We start from the raw sequence: 13,885 nt of genomic DNA, 5'->3' as shown, positions 1-13,885 counted from the left end.
CACTTCTGTTGCAACTCCTCAGCTCTGCATGAAAGCAGTCTTGGACAATATGCAAATGAGTGAGTATAGTGTATGCCAATAAAACTTTATTTACAAAAACAGGCGGTGGGCCAGATTTGGTCAACCCCTCGTCTAAATGATGTTGGGGCAGAAGAGCTTCCCCCTAGAAAAGAACCTCTCAGGGAAAGAAACAGACGAAGAGTAGGATCATACTGTACTCTTCTACTAGCAGACAATACTTTTAAAATAGAAAACAAGATTAGCTCAGCCAGTTAATCTTTTTATTTTGAGTTTTGTAAAAAAAACCAAAATCTTTGAGAAAAATGTGTTAAATATCAGTAAAGAGCAGGAAAACATGTGGCTAGCTTTACAATATCAATCTAAATGTCTACACAAAGGCGAACATTAAGTAAACTACTAGGCAAAGGTAGCACTTGGGGGCCTAACTGCAGTTTCCCTTATGGCACATAAAGGTTGCTGATAACTCCAAGTCTTCACTTTTTCACAGTTAAACATACTTTACTATTATTGTATATAACATGTTTATGTATATAACATACTATAATGTTAATTTTATAAAACCACCAGTTTGTTACTGTTGAATGGAAGTAGAAGACAAACTTCTTCTCAATTACAGTATGTAAGCTCTCTATAAAAAGTTCCCCAGAAGGTCATACTGTCCCCTGTTAAATTCATCCTGTTCTATTTAAAAAATTGCCTTTTAGCTATTAAATGAATCTTGGTGGCCTTCTCAATCAGTTTAATGGACATAGTAAAGCTTCCTAAGCAGGAAGTACCAGATGAATTTTATGTCAAAAATAAAAAGACAACCTAGGAGGAGGTGACCCTACTATGAAGTCGCACTTTGAATGAGTGATTTCAGCGATAAATTCCAAGTCCATGACTTAAGACTCACACCACTGAAAATCATTCCTCTGCTTCTCCAAAGCCCACAAGTGGAATAAGCACAATGAAGGTCAACCCCCAAATGTCCATGCAGTTAGTCACCCAGGAACACTTTTTCAAGGGCTTTTAAACTCTACAGCTGATGTAGAGTTCTTCATGCTGTTTACAAGTCGTTTTCTGAGTTCCTCCAACATATACAGGCCCAGATAATTTTCCACCTGCCAAGAGTCAAACTGACCGCGACATTTGGCAGTTCTGTTAACCCTTTTTAAAAGGTGGCCATCAGAATGAGAAGGTGGCCTCTCCCAGGCACTCTCATGTCTCTTTCAGACCTTTTCAAAAGGCAGAACAGGCAGATCTTCCTTCTCATCTTCTCCAAGGCTCATGGAGCTGAAAACTGGCCATCTATGCGTTCCATGTGAGCCATGGTTATAGCATACTCTGCTCACAAGAATAAAACTAACATCAAAAACTTTGGTTTTGCTCTTTACAGTTTCTGCTAGCACTGGGTGACAAGATGTGTTTGTTAATTTACAAAAATTGAAACTGGAAAAAATGGTTTATTTCTAGGTCCCCTTTGAAAGGATTGTCAAAGAGCCTACTTGCTTTTCCTAGTTAGACACTAGCATTGGTTTCTAGAGCATTTGTATACTGTTCTTATTAGGTTTTAGAAAGGGGAAGGTCTTTTCAGGTATCAAAGCAGTGAAAGCAGCATTCAGATGGGTTTATTTCTAAACTCGAACTCTTGGCCACCAGATTCCTTCAACTTACTGTGTCAGAACACAGCAACTGACACTGGCGAGCCAGATTCTCACTTAAAAAACAGCATAAGAGATCAGAATTCAGTGATACCAGTCTAATGCATTTGACAGACTAGCTCCTCCACTAACTCATCTATAGAATCACCACCAAAAGGCAGGCACGAAACTTGTCAAGTTCCCCATTTCTCAAGTGGAATCAGAAGTCATGCTGATGAAAGCAGCAAGCTGACTTTCCATCAGCCCTCATACCAGACTGCATTTTACAACAGATGGTCAAATCAGCTTCTGACACACCTCTTAGAGCTCACAGTGGGTACCAGGGTGGGTTTCCCAGTGGATGATTTTCCCCTCTGATGAGTTGCTCAGTGGCCCGCCATCCATCTCCCGTAAGTGCATCAGTGGGGTTTCTACATTTAGAAATCACTTTGTTCACATTAAGTATCTGACATGATTACATTAACTTCCACTGCGGACAAAGAAAGGGAAAGATGGGGCCGGCCCGGCGGCTTAGCGGTTAAGTGCGCACGCTTCGCTGCTGGCGGCCCGGGTTTGATCCCGGGCGCGCGCGGACGCACTGCTTCTCCGGCCATGCTGAGGCCGCGTCCCACATACAGCAACTAGAAGGATGTGCAACTATGACATACAGCTATCCACTGGGGCTTTGGGGAAAAAAAAAGGAGGAGGATTGGCAATAGATGTTAGCTCAGAGCCGGTCTTCCTCAGCAAAAAGAGGAGGATTAGCACGGATGTTAGCTCAGGGCTGATCTCCCTCACAAAAAAATAAAAAAGAAAAGAAAGGGAGAGATGGGGGGGGATGTGAACCAGACCTCTATTTTGGAAGGAACTGTAACTTTGCTTTAGACTGAAATGTTCACAGATAGCTGAGATAACATTTTTCATGTTTTCTAAAGAGATTTCATTTGTCAACCAAACCACAGAGGACATTTTCAAGTCTAGAGAACACAGCCGAAAGAGCCCCTTGCTGTTTGCCTGATGAAACATCTGATGTCACAGTGTGATTTGGCTTCAAGGCTTCCACGGTAATTTGTCTGGTCACCCCAGTAAGTACCCTGGATGGGCAGAGTCCATTTAATCACATGTGCCCTTCCTATACTTGTTTCCTAGGAAGAAATGCAGCCTTATTTAAATTCCAATTTCCTTCTCTGGGAGAGAAAGTTCAGGTCTCCCTGTAGTCCCCAAAAAGAGTATTAAGAGGATGGCAGGAGGTGTTATTTTCCCTCTGTTGGTGCTATACGAAGGTTTGCATCTCCTCAGTCACCTGCTAGTGACATCCCCACAGCGGGGCCTCTGCTCTGGCAGTGAAGGGCCCACACTTGTTCTGAGGAGTCCAGCACGGATTCAGGCATGGGGGCAAGCGAAGTGTGAAGAGAAAGAAAGTTCACTTGACTGCAAGGGGGACTATTAATTTAATCCCAGGTTAAACTGAAAAGACAGTTTCTTAGAAACCCTCACATTTGATTAGTCAGCAGCTAAGACAAAATCCCTTTTTTTCCACAAATGACAGGTTTTTAATTCCCCCCCCCCCATACATACACTCAAGTCACCCTCTCCCTTTCACGCTCTAAGGTTTTCAAATGTGATCTTTTCAGTTGTACTTTACAGAGTACATTCTTGAGGTCTGCAGAGATTATTCACGTGAAGCTCACTCACAGCTGCCCAGTCTGTGTTATCGATCAACACTGTTTCATATGACTAACAATTTAAAAAAAAATTTGCTAGGCTATTCTTTAAGGTTCCAAATAGGGTCCACTGTAAGTTCTACACTAAAGGCTCTCACCCCTAGCTGCACATCAGAATCCCCGAGGATCCAAAACAAAGCATAGAAGCTAGGCCCCACTCCAAACCTACTGAATCCGAATCTCTGAGGGTAGAGCCCTTGCACTGACATTTTTTAAAAAGCTAGCCAGGTAATCCTAATGTGCAGCCAGGGTTGAGAACCTCTGCTCTAGAACATTCGACTCTGCTGAACTGTCATCCCCCCAACCCAGAACAAATATGTTTCTAAGATGACTTGGGACTATCCTCTCAGAGGAACTTTGTTTAGTTGGATGTATCATTACTCAGCAGTTTTGATCTGATTTATGCCAGACAGGCAGCAGACAATTGGCCTTGAGTTAGATGTTTCTGGGCTTCGTGGCATCCCACTTTTGTCCACTCAGCATAGGCATAATGCTTCTAGAAGTGGGAGTATCTCAATGAATGGACTTACTTCCCAGGACCCCTGGTAAGGTCAGGATTATTCTTCACATCTTGCAAACAAAAATTTGGACCATAGGTCAGTGACTTACTCTGATCCACTGAATAAAAAGATCCAATCAAATAACTACAACCCTAGCTCAAGTTTGGTCTTGGCAAATCTCCATTTACTTAGATTTAAGTAGGTCAGAATAAAATGTTTGCAGTGAAGACTTTGAGACTCTTTGGGGGGAAACACAACAATCTACGGATTGACCTAAGATTAGGATGAGAAATTCAGTGGTTATTTTTCCTTCCTATGAGGGTAATTTCTTATAATTTGCTGAAAGCTTCCTGGAAAACCAAAATGACAACAAAGCCTTGAGGTTAATGAATACAGAGTATGTCCTACCTGGTTGGCTCTTTTCAAGAACCATTGTCAGGGTTTTTCTGTTAGCTTCTTCCCTCCAAAATTAAGTAAATAAACAACATAAGAGATAAGTAAGGCTTTTTATAAAGACCCAACCAGCCTATCCCTCCATCTCTGCAAAAAACACACACAAAAGCCTCATCTTTTAAGTTTATATGGCATGACTGGTCATTACTGAGATAACTCTACTGAGTAAGAACTCTTGTGCTGGTTCCACCACACAGGCACAAACACATATCGCCAGCCTTCTGCCAAGCCTTGCAGCTGCTCTCTGCAGCCTGACCCCACACCATAATTACCTCCAGCCAGGGCTCTCTAAGAAAGCTGATTCTCTGGCTGCGGGTTGTAGGTTTTCTCCAGTCCCTCACTAGCCTAGGTAACCCTGGGTCTCAGGGAGTTATGTCTGTTGGTTAGCTTTTTATCAAACTTACAAAGCCCATGGATGACCATAAAATCAAAATGGACTTTAGAGAGAAAAGAAAGAGGGGAATATTATATTGAACCATAAGAAATTACCATTTCTGTTTTTTAAAAATGGTTCAATATCAGCAATTTCATATGACTCAACCTAATAATAATTTTTTCCTGGTTTGCACAAATTATCAATTCAAAAACAAGATATGAAACAATGTCTTATTTAAAAATTAACCATTAAAACTGTGAGTTAAGAAGATTAAAAGGCTGATTTCATTATGGGTATACTAGACTGGGCCACTATGTTGTCTGCCATAATTAAGAAAAATGCCTACATTTTATGAAAGCATTTTTTAGAAACTGGGTTTTCAAATATACTAGCACTGAAGCATCAAGACGTGGGGAGAATCTCAAACTTGGTTTCCAAGAATTCTCTCGGTATTTCACCTACTACAGGTGTGGGCAGGTAGAATAGCTCACCCACAAAGAACCCAAACTAAAAACCCAAATTTCAAACCACACTCACACATCAAGCTGGTACAAGCCACCCCAGGTACCAAGAAAATGACCCTTCTCTACACAGCACTCAGTGTGAAGACATCTGGATTCTTAATCTTAAGTAGATGGAAACTTCCACTGGGTTGAATAATGCTTAACCTTCCATTGACTCACTTCTGCTTCCTCATGTGGCCACTGAAATCTCATGCATTTATTAGCTCAAAGTTTAGAATTCTACTCAGTCTTTAGAATACTCTCTTGTGTTTTCTTTGCAGTTAATTTTTTCACAGTGAGATTTCTTCCCTCTGAATACTAGCCTATTGTCTCTTAGGCTTCTTGCTGCCTTCTCTTCCCCAGAAAAAAGTATCCCGCAAATTTTGGTGTTATTTCTAAACCCACAGTAGATATCTCGGTCCTATTCCTCAGTTTGTAGGCAGTCAGCTCATATGGTAGCCCTCAAGAATTGACTGGTTTTTGCAGTGATATCATCATCAATTTCTAAACAGTTCTCTTGTCCTCAGGTTAATTAAAAAACAACAGTATAACGATATTTTGCCTTTGGTTTAAAACATTTCAGTAACTTGTTCTTTATGGAGATTTCCAGAAGGAATTATAATTTTTGCCCCCATGTTGAAATGTTCACGGATATATTTTCCAGTCTTCAGTCTAGAGGAAACACAGGGAGCAACAAAAGTCAGGAATCCTGATCTGAGGCTGCAGTCACGCAGCCCTCGCGGCTGGAACCTCCGCTCAAATTGCTTGTTCGTGTTTTCTGTCCCATGTAACACCAGCTTCCCATAATCCTTGGAGGTCCAATCTGAATTGCCTTCCTTCACGATCTTTCCTCTAGCCTGTTGTCCCCTAACTTGCTATTCCTACAGCCAGTTAGGCTTGCACTGCCACGTATGGATAGGAAGCCTCTCCTGGGAAGAGGCCCCAGCACCTGCCACACGTTGTTCAGATACTGCAGGTGAATGAAGAGACCATTAAAGCATGCTATTTTTTTGTTTGTTTAACTCTGAACAGTGCACTACTATGTGAAAAAGTAGGAATAGGTCTGCATTTGTCTTGATTTAGACACACTTTAGCCCCACCATCTGCATCTTGGGTTAAATTTTAAATGTTACGATATCTTCAGACCTCAATAAAATAGGAGCGTAAGTTCCAATCAGTCAATGCCCCGCCCCAAACACCACTGGGGCTTGCAGCCATCCTCACCCCGCTGCTGGGCCGACCCCATCGCTTCAGGGTTTGGGGGGGAAGTCATGCATTATCCTCCAGAGGGAACACTAGGCGGGTGCCCCGGCTTGAAACTTTCTGCTCTCCGATTCCCAGGTCTCGTTCCAGCACCTCCTCTGAGCTGCTCTTTGTTCTCCGACCACCCTCGAGGCTCGTGGAGGCCGTGTGGGAGCCTGAGGAGCCATTCGCAGTCACAGTGCTGTCCCCATAGGTCAAAGTGAGGTCACCTTCGGTCAGGATGAAATCAGAGTCTTCCTCTCTCAGTGGCTCTTGGTTCTGAAAAGTGCAAGGAACAAAGACAACAAATGGGAGACTGATATCTTCCAGGGCTGGAGCCAACCCCAACCTCAACTCCTCATCTGAAGACTAGAGATCATGAAACTTGCCTGCCTTGAGCCCCAAGGGTGATAACTAGATGTAAACTGTAGAGTGCTATTCAGTGTAAGGCACTGTTGCCTGAACCAGGACTTCAAACACCAGAAAGCAGTTCTGATTTTAAAAGCCTGACAGCTCGGGGTTGGTGACAAAAGGGAAGAAAGGGAGACCAGCCCAGGTTTTCAGCTTCCTAACCCACAAAGAAAGGAAGGGCTGAGGTCACTGGGCAAACCTGCAAATAGGTTTCAGGTCTTCTCTTCTCTGGGTCTTCTGGCTGGGCCTCCTGCCCCACACAAACCATCCTAAACCCACTTGGTTTACATTTGAGCTACAGCAATTGAGGGAAGAGGACAAGCCATAACTAGGATTTCCTTCCTGTCTCCCCAGAAAAGCCCAGATGGGATGCCCTCAGGTAGACGAAGAGAGTGATGGAGAGGGAGGGTGCATTTTCTTGGGCACCTATTACATGCCTGCCAGGAACGTCACCTAAGCTCTCATTTGATCTTACCCCTCCCCTGTGCAGGGTGCAAACACTTAGGTCACAGAGAAGAAACCTGAGCTAAGACAACCTCTGAAATTTGCCGGAGGTTGTCCAGCTGGTAGGAAGCAGAGTTAGGATTTATGCTGCCTCCAGACTGGTTTTGCCCACATAAAGGATGTGAGAAATCACTCTGGCAGGAAGAGAACTGGCATGGCATCGCATGCTAAGCAGCAGTTGTAGCAAAACAGACAAGGCTGAGCAAGGCAGGTGTTAGCCAAGTGGCAGCCACTGGAAACTGCAAGACAGCGGGCGGGAGAGTGTGAGGAAGCAGCGTGAGGTCAGATACAACTTTTTACCCTCCAAGAGGTTTAACAAGCAAAACAAGGGGCGGTGTGCTCCCCCACTCCCCCACGGCACATCTGTCAAACACTGTGAACTTCTGTCTTGAATGGCAAACACACGGTTTCAAAACACTCTGGGGAAACTGCTCTTTCTCTCCTATTTCCCATCCTCCCTTCAAAGCGAATCTGAAGTCCCGAGTCCTCTACACAACAGGGTCTCCTCAGTCCAGGACGCGCACCTGCCTCCCTGACAGCCTCGTGGTCCCTGCTCAGTCACGCTGCCAGAGGCCACGGGCAGATTCTCCCACATCTGTGCCTGGACTCCCCATCTAGATGAGAAGCCACCAAAGGGCAGTGACCTCCTTCTCTTCTCGGCACCCTTCTTTGAGGTGCTTAACTCCACAGTAGGTGCTAGATGGATGCCTGGTTAAGGGCACTGACCTACAGAGGACCCGTGGCTTCTGCCTACCTCCCTTCTCCTGTCCCAGCCCATCTCTGGGCAGTCACAGGTGACAAGCACACACTTGTTTTCTGCATTGTTTCTCAGTGACGCTGACTGCTCCACACTCCACGACGTGACTCCACTTAACCAATGATCCAGCCTTTTTAACAGGCAAGCATGCAACTCCTCTTGCTTGCTGCCTCAGATCCTCACTGGAATGAGGCAGGGTGCAAGTGTACAATTAAATAAAAATCCTCTACTCAGGCAGAGTGTAATTCTAAAACTCGCTCCAAATTCCCCAGTTTCCTCCTCTCCATTAGTGTTTAGAAAGTCCTGAAACTCAATCCGCCCTGTGATAGTTTTCTTAACAACAAATGACATCATGTTCCCTGTTTTAGCACGTTCCCTTTCTCCCGTTCACACATGTGCTAAGAAATGTTTTGTTCATCTCTGTCAAAATACCTCTCCCAGGGCTCTTAGCTCCTAATTTTCAGGGGGAGACTCTCCTGGCACATATTTTACTCTTTCAAGTTTTGGAGCCTCGGAGGGACAGAGAGGAATGTGAAACAACAGCATGTGAGGGTAATTGCGCAAATGTAGCCAAGCATCGTCCCCCCAGCAGCATAGAGGGACCCGGGATCCCGGAGTGTCCCGCTCTGACCCCTCGCAGTGGAAAGCAGGGCCAAAATTCCCCGACAGGAGAAAACAAGAGCGGATGTTGACCCATTCCATTACGAAACTCACAAGCCCAGACAAATAGCATCCAAGGAGAGGTCATTCCTTTCAAGAAACAAGGACACAGTAAAACGCGGTGGAGAGGGATTTCCAAATTAGAGCTTAATGAATGCTATATGCAGATGATGAGACCAGTCCACTCCCTCGAATTCTAGATTATGGGATCAACAAAAGTTTCGTTAAGCTAAAGGTTTGTTTATATACAACTAGCTGTCCACTGAAGGCTGCTATGAAAAAGCACTGAAACCACCCAGCGAACAACTGAAACAAGTGTGTCGTGGGGACGTGCACACTTGAAATAACCAGAGGTCATTTTCATAAGTGGAAGAACACTGTTTTCTAGGTGGATATCAAACCTAAGTGGTTTAGAGTTAGTGGAAAGAGTGAATAATGAACACAGATGTCTCCCACACAAACTTGGTGATGTACAAAACACCCTACAGTGCTGAGTGAGAACCACACAACAGTCAGCCCAGCAGCCGCGAGAGCAGCCCAGTCTGAGACCCTCTCCCGGCACTACACTCCGCAGGGAGCCCCTCTGCTCTCTCACCTTTGGGTTCCTCAATTAATTTTTCAAAGACTCTTTGCTCCCACTTTCTCAGCAGCAGACCTCACCATGTCTGGAGCTGACTGAGACCCTGGTCAGGACCTCAGCCAAAAGCAGCAGCAGCAGTATGGAGGGTGATCTTGCTTGTAGCCCATGTCACCCCATCTTGGGTTGACTGTGGGGAGTCCACAGCCCAAACATTACCTCCGGAAGCAAACCCTAAGCAGTCTCTAGAACTGGTGAGGGAACTTTAAATTTCAGTGCCTGGAAGGTTACTGAGTTGATGCTGACTTCAAACTAGTCCAGATACCCCTAATCGATGAGCAAGGGAAGAGTTGGCAAGCTTCGGATTAGATAAGGTTTAGTGTTGATAGTGGGCTAGTTATTTTACTATTACATAGACATGAAAAGTGACCCTTATAAAACCTAACGAAGATGGAAGGCTTTAGAAATTGTTTAAAAGAGACTACAGCTAGAAAGCAAAGAAACACGTAAGCCAATGACACCTAAGATTAACGTGTCATTGGCTGGAGCTTCGTCAGTGGGACAAGTGGTGACGCCGGGTCAGCACCCTTCGTCTCCAATGATAAAACACATCCAAATGGCCCGCGCTGTCACTTTAGACAGAGGGCCCAATCGAGAAATCTAGTCAGCATTCAGAAAAAGACAGCTTTTATTAAATAAGCTATCAGCAGGATAGGAAACTATAAAGCTTTTTAATCTATTGGTCTGTATCCTTCCAACATAAAATGTACTTAGCATTATGATCTGGGCTCACAGATATTACATTAACAACTCACCACAAGCATTAAAAATCACTTTACAAACTGGGAGCAGTTCTAGGGAAATGGTGTTCTCACCATCCTATTCATTTTTTGTAATTCAAAACAGTTTATCAGAGGTGACACAAGAATTTCTTTTTTATATGAGGAGGGGCTGGTGAGGCTGGAAGGCTCAACTGTCTTTAAGAGAAGGAGACACTGGCACTGTTCTCTGTCACAATTGGTGGAAATTCCAAGAAGAGGCCACGGCACAACTGCAGTTTCATCAGGCAGAACCTGCTCTGCCAGGGAGCTCAACTCCGTAGACAAGCTGGGTTTGCAGATGTAAAGTTCTGTGCTGGCCCGCCAGCCCTTTTCAACTGTTGACTGCCTCCTGAGGGAGCCAAGGAGGGGCCCTGACGTCCTTGGGACCACACAGAGCTTACTTTCTGCACTGCAGCAGTGGGGGCAGGACACATGGCGACTTGGCAGTTGTAACGCCTGTTCTTGAAGGAAGAGCCTGCCATTTAAGGAGCTGCACCTCAGCACTCCAGACTGCCTCTCCCTCTCCGCCCCAGCACCCACTGCCCAGCTACGGTGTCCAGGTGTCCACATCCGTTTCCCCTCTGCACCACCTGAGTGCACACAACCGTTCCCAAGCCAGCTGCCCTGCCCCATTAGAACTTACCCGGGTTGGGCCCTTCTCTGTCAGAGCCGGACTTTGCGTTCTGTTTTCTCATCACTCATCAAGTAAACTGTCGCCCACTGACTAATTATTTGAAAGCTGCATTAGGGCCTTAGCTCTGCCAGTTACTAGCTGTGGGACCTTGGCACTTCCCTTGTCTGTAACTGCAGGACCTGCCTATTCACAGTATGGCCGGGAGAATAAACTTAGCCTTTGTGAGCTGTAAGGCTCTACACAAACTTAAGGAGTTCTTTTCTCCTGGGGTGTAATGTTTGTGTCAGAGACAAGATGACTAACTAGGATGATGGAGGAGGGATGAGGACGGAGGAAGGCCTTTTCCCTCTCCTCTAGTCCTTCCATGTAGGTAGCTGCTTGCTCCCCACCTCTCTCTCCATCTCTCTGCCCGGCAACCTATGTGAGGAGCTCAAGAGTCAGCCCTAAATCCAAGATGTCCACCACTGTGGATATTCTTTTCATACTGTGCTGAGTCTACTTCTAGAATCTGAAAATGGAAAGGACCTAACCACATTAACGTGAACAAACAATTTATAAAAAAGAATCCTTACATTTGTGAAATGCTTCGTAGTTCACAGTGTACCTTATCCTTTAATTCTCACAGCCAGCCTGTGCTGCTGGGCCCATTTTACAGATAAGAAAACTGACGCACAGAGCACTTAAATGGCCGCAGGGCTTGGATCTGAATCTAGTTGTTCTGATTCCAAATCCAGTGTTCTTTCTACTACACCACAGCTGCTGATGTTGGGGAGCCCCATAACCCCAGTAAAAGGTTTCTCTGTTACTGTGCAAAATATATAAACAAACGTAAGTTGGCCATTTCTAATCATCTTATTAGAGAAGCAAAATCTGAATTTGGAGGCTTTCCTACATGGTGAGCAGGAAAGCACCCTGACGTGCTGCACTTACGTCGTACACCTGGGGACTGGTCAGACATCGAGCGAGCAAGCCACACCAGGCCGGCAGAGTGGTGGTTAATGGGGGGCCACTGTGTGTGAGGATGGGCTTCAAGTAACTTTAAAAGAGAATTAAGGAAAAATGTCTACAAAGAAATCACACACCTAACAAAATGTGTTTAGAAATTCCCAAAGAGTAAATCATCCAATATTCTACCCACAAAAAGCCTCTTTCCCATTTTACCAGTACAATACAGCAAATACTTGTAGTCTGCAACAGTCTGAATCAAAGATTAAACTATGCCCCATCAACCTGAAGTGTTAACTGTTAACTCTCAGCTTGGCACCTCCTAATTTTTAGTTAAAAAGAATATTTGATTAATTAGAACACCCTTCTCCCTTCTTTGTTATGTTGAATGAGAATTTTGGTTTCAATCAGCATTCCAGCTTTTGACACACAACCAGCTCACGTTTGGAAACAGGAGGTAGTGTACCTGGAGTGGAGATGTTGCAGCAACTGGTTCTCTAAGTCTTCCTGTTAACCACTCTACCCAGAAGGCACATGGTGGAAATATTCGAGGTGGACAGCCTTAGAGGTAACCTGGGGCTACTACAAAGGAGGAAACTGAGACCTGGTGAGGTGAAGTGATTCCACTAAGGTCACTCAGACTACAAATCTCCCAACTTCCCATACAGGACTATTCTTCACTCTGCCTGCTTCCTCTCTCCCAGACTCTCCAAAACAGCATTTCTCAACCTCGTTACGATTGACATTTTGGGCCAGATCATTCTTTGTTGGTGGGCGGCTGTCCTGCATTGTAGGATGTCTAGTAGCATTCCTGGTCTCTACCCACTAAATGTCAGCAGTACCCCCAACCCTTCCCCCTGGTGTGACAACAAAAATGTCTCCAGATACTGCCAAATGTCCCAAGAAGCAAACTCGCCCTCGGTTGAGACCACTGCTCTAACATGAAGGTCAAATGTTACGTGGAGAGCTCAGGGTTTGTCATCCTGTGGATATCTGTGCTGCCAAACGGACAGCCCTGTGTTGGGAGCACCCTGAAGCATGTGTCAGATTATGTTAGAGCCGGACCATTTCTGATACCCAAAGCCTAACCAACAATGGAAAAGGTGGAGACTCACACGGGCACCTCAAATGCAGGAATGGGTAAGAGACTTTAAAAGAAGGTAAGAAGGTGTCTCAGCCATCGGTACTCAAGAGGATGACCGCTCTCTGCGAGTCCTACTACTTCCTGTCTTCACTTAGAACAGCACAAGAGAGAAGAAGCTTATCTACAGGAGAAGGAGGAAATGGAACGGGGTCTGGGTAGACTTCTAGTTGGGAATTACTCAACAAAGGAGGATGTGCGGACTCTGCTGGAGCTCTTAACAAACAGAACAAGCCTCCTTTGACCGCTGTCCTCTAACCACATTCCTGGGAACAGCCCCTACAGGCCTATCAGTTATGCTGTGTCTTTAGCTCAGAAGCTGATGGGGCTGGATTTGAAGAATGACTAATACAAAAAGTCACGGGGGAACCCAGAGGCCACCTTTCAGTTCCCTGCCTCAGGCAGTTCAAAGAAAGCTCTCTCTTCCCCAAACACAGAAGGCCTTCTAACAACTTCTTTAAAAGAGAAAAAAAAATATATATGTATATATATACACACAGATTTTAAAATATTCAAATTGTTGGAAGGGCAAAAAATATCAAGTCTCTCTTTCCCATCCAGTTTTTCTGGTAACTACCATTACAACTTTATAGAATACATTTTTTTCTCCTATTTCTTGATTTATGAACTTTAGTTAGAGGCTTTTAACTCTCTCTATGAAGGATGGTAAATTTAATCCCTTTATACTCCTGCCTCTTCTTTCCAATTTTTTTCCTTTCCAATTTTTATTATAATTAATTTTAGGGCCGGCCCCGCGGCTTAGCGGTTAAGTGCATGCGCTCCGATGCTGGCGGCCCGGGTTTGGATCCCGGGCGCGCACCGATGGGCCACTTCTCCGGCCATGCTGAGGCCACGTCCCACATACAGCAACTAGAAGGACGTGCAGCTATGACATGCAACTATGTACTGGGGCTTTGGGGGAAAAATAAGTAAATAAATAAAATTATAAAATTATAATTAATTTTATCCTCCAGATATATAACATTTGCATTCT

The 13,885-nt window shown here is 44.7% G+C and overlaps 2 protein-coding genes across 2 annotated transcripts in view; both read right to left on the bottom strand.

Annotated features, from left to right (window-relative positions):
- Positions 1–13,885, bottom strand: part of LOC101398697 (uncharacterized) — a 727,039-nt gene that overhangs the window by 94,042 nt on the left and 619,112 nt on the right.
- SLC9A7 (solute carrier family 9 member A7) overlaps positions 265–13,885 on the bottom strand; it is a 163,642-nt gene continuing 150,021 nt past the window's right edge. Inside the window, exons 16-17 of the mRNA XM_087427197.1 lie at positions 11,736–11,841; positions 265–6,720 (exon numbers count right to left, since the gene is read on the bottom strand). Of these exons, the coding sequence (XP_087283323.1) occupies positions 6,469–6,720; positions 11,736–11,841 (358 nt within the window). The 3' untranslated portion in view covers positions 265–6,468. The remainder of the gene's footprint in view (positions 6,721–11,735; positions 11,842–13,885) is intronic.

Source organism: Ceratotherium simum, chromosome X, assembly GCF_057802395.1.
Source record: "Ceratotherium simum simum isolate JZ-2026a chromosome X, ASM5780239v1, whole genome shotgun sequence".
NCBI lineage: Eukaryota > Metazoa > Chordata > Mammalia > Perissodactyla > Rhinocerotidae > Ceratotherium > Ceratotherium simum.
The sequence above is the reverse complement of the archived record's forward strand: the minus strand, read 5'-3'. Positions and strand labels throughout refer to the sequence as shown.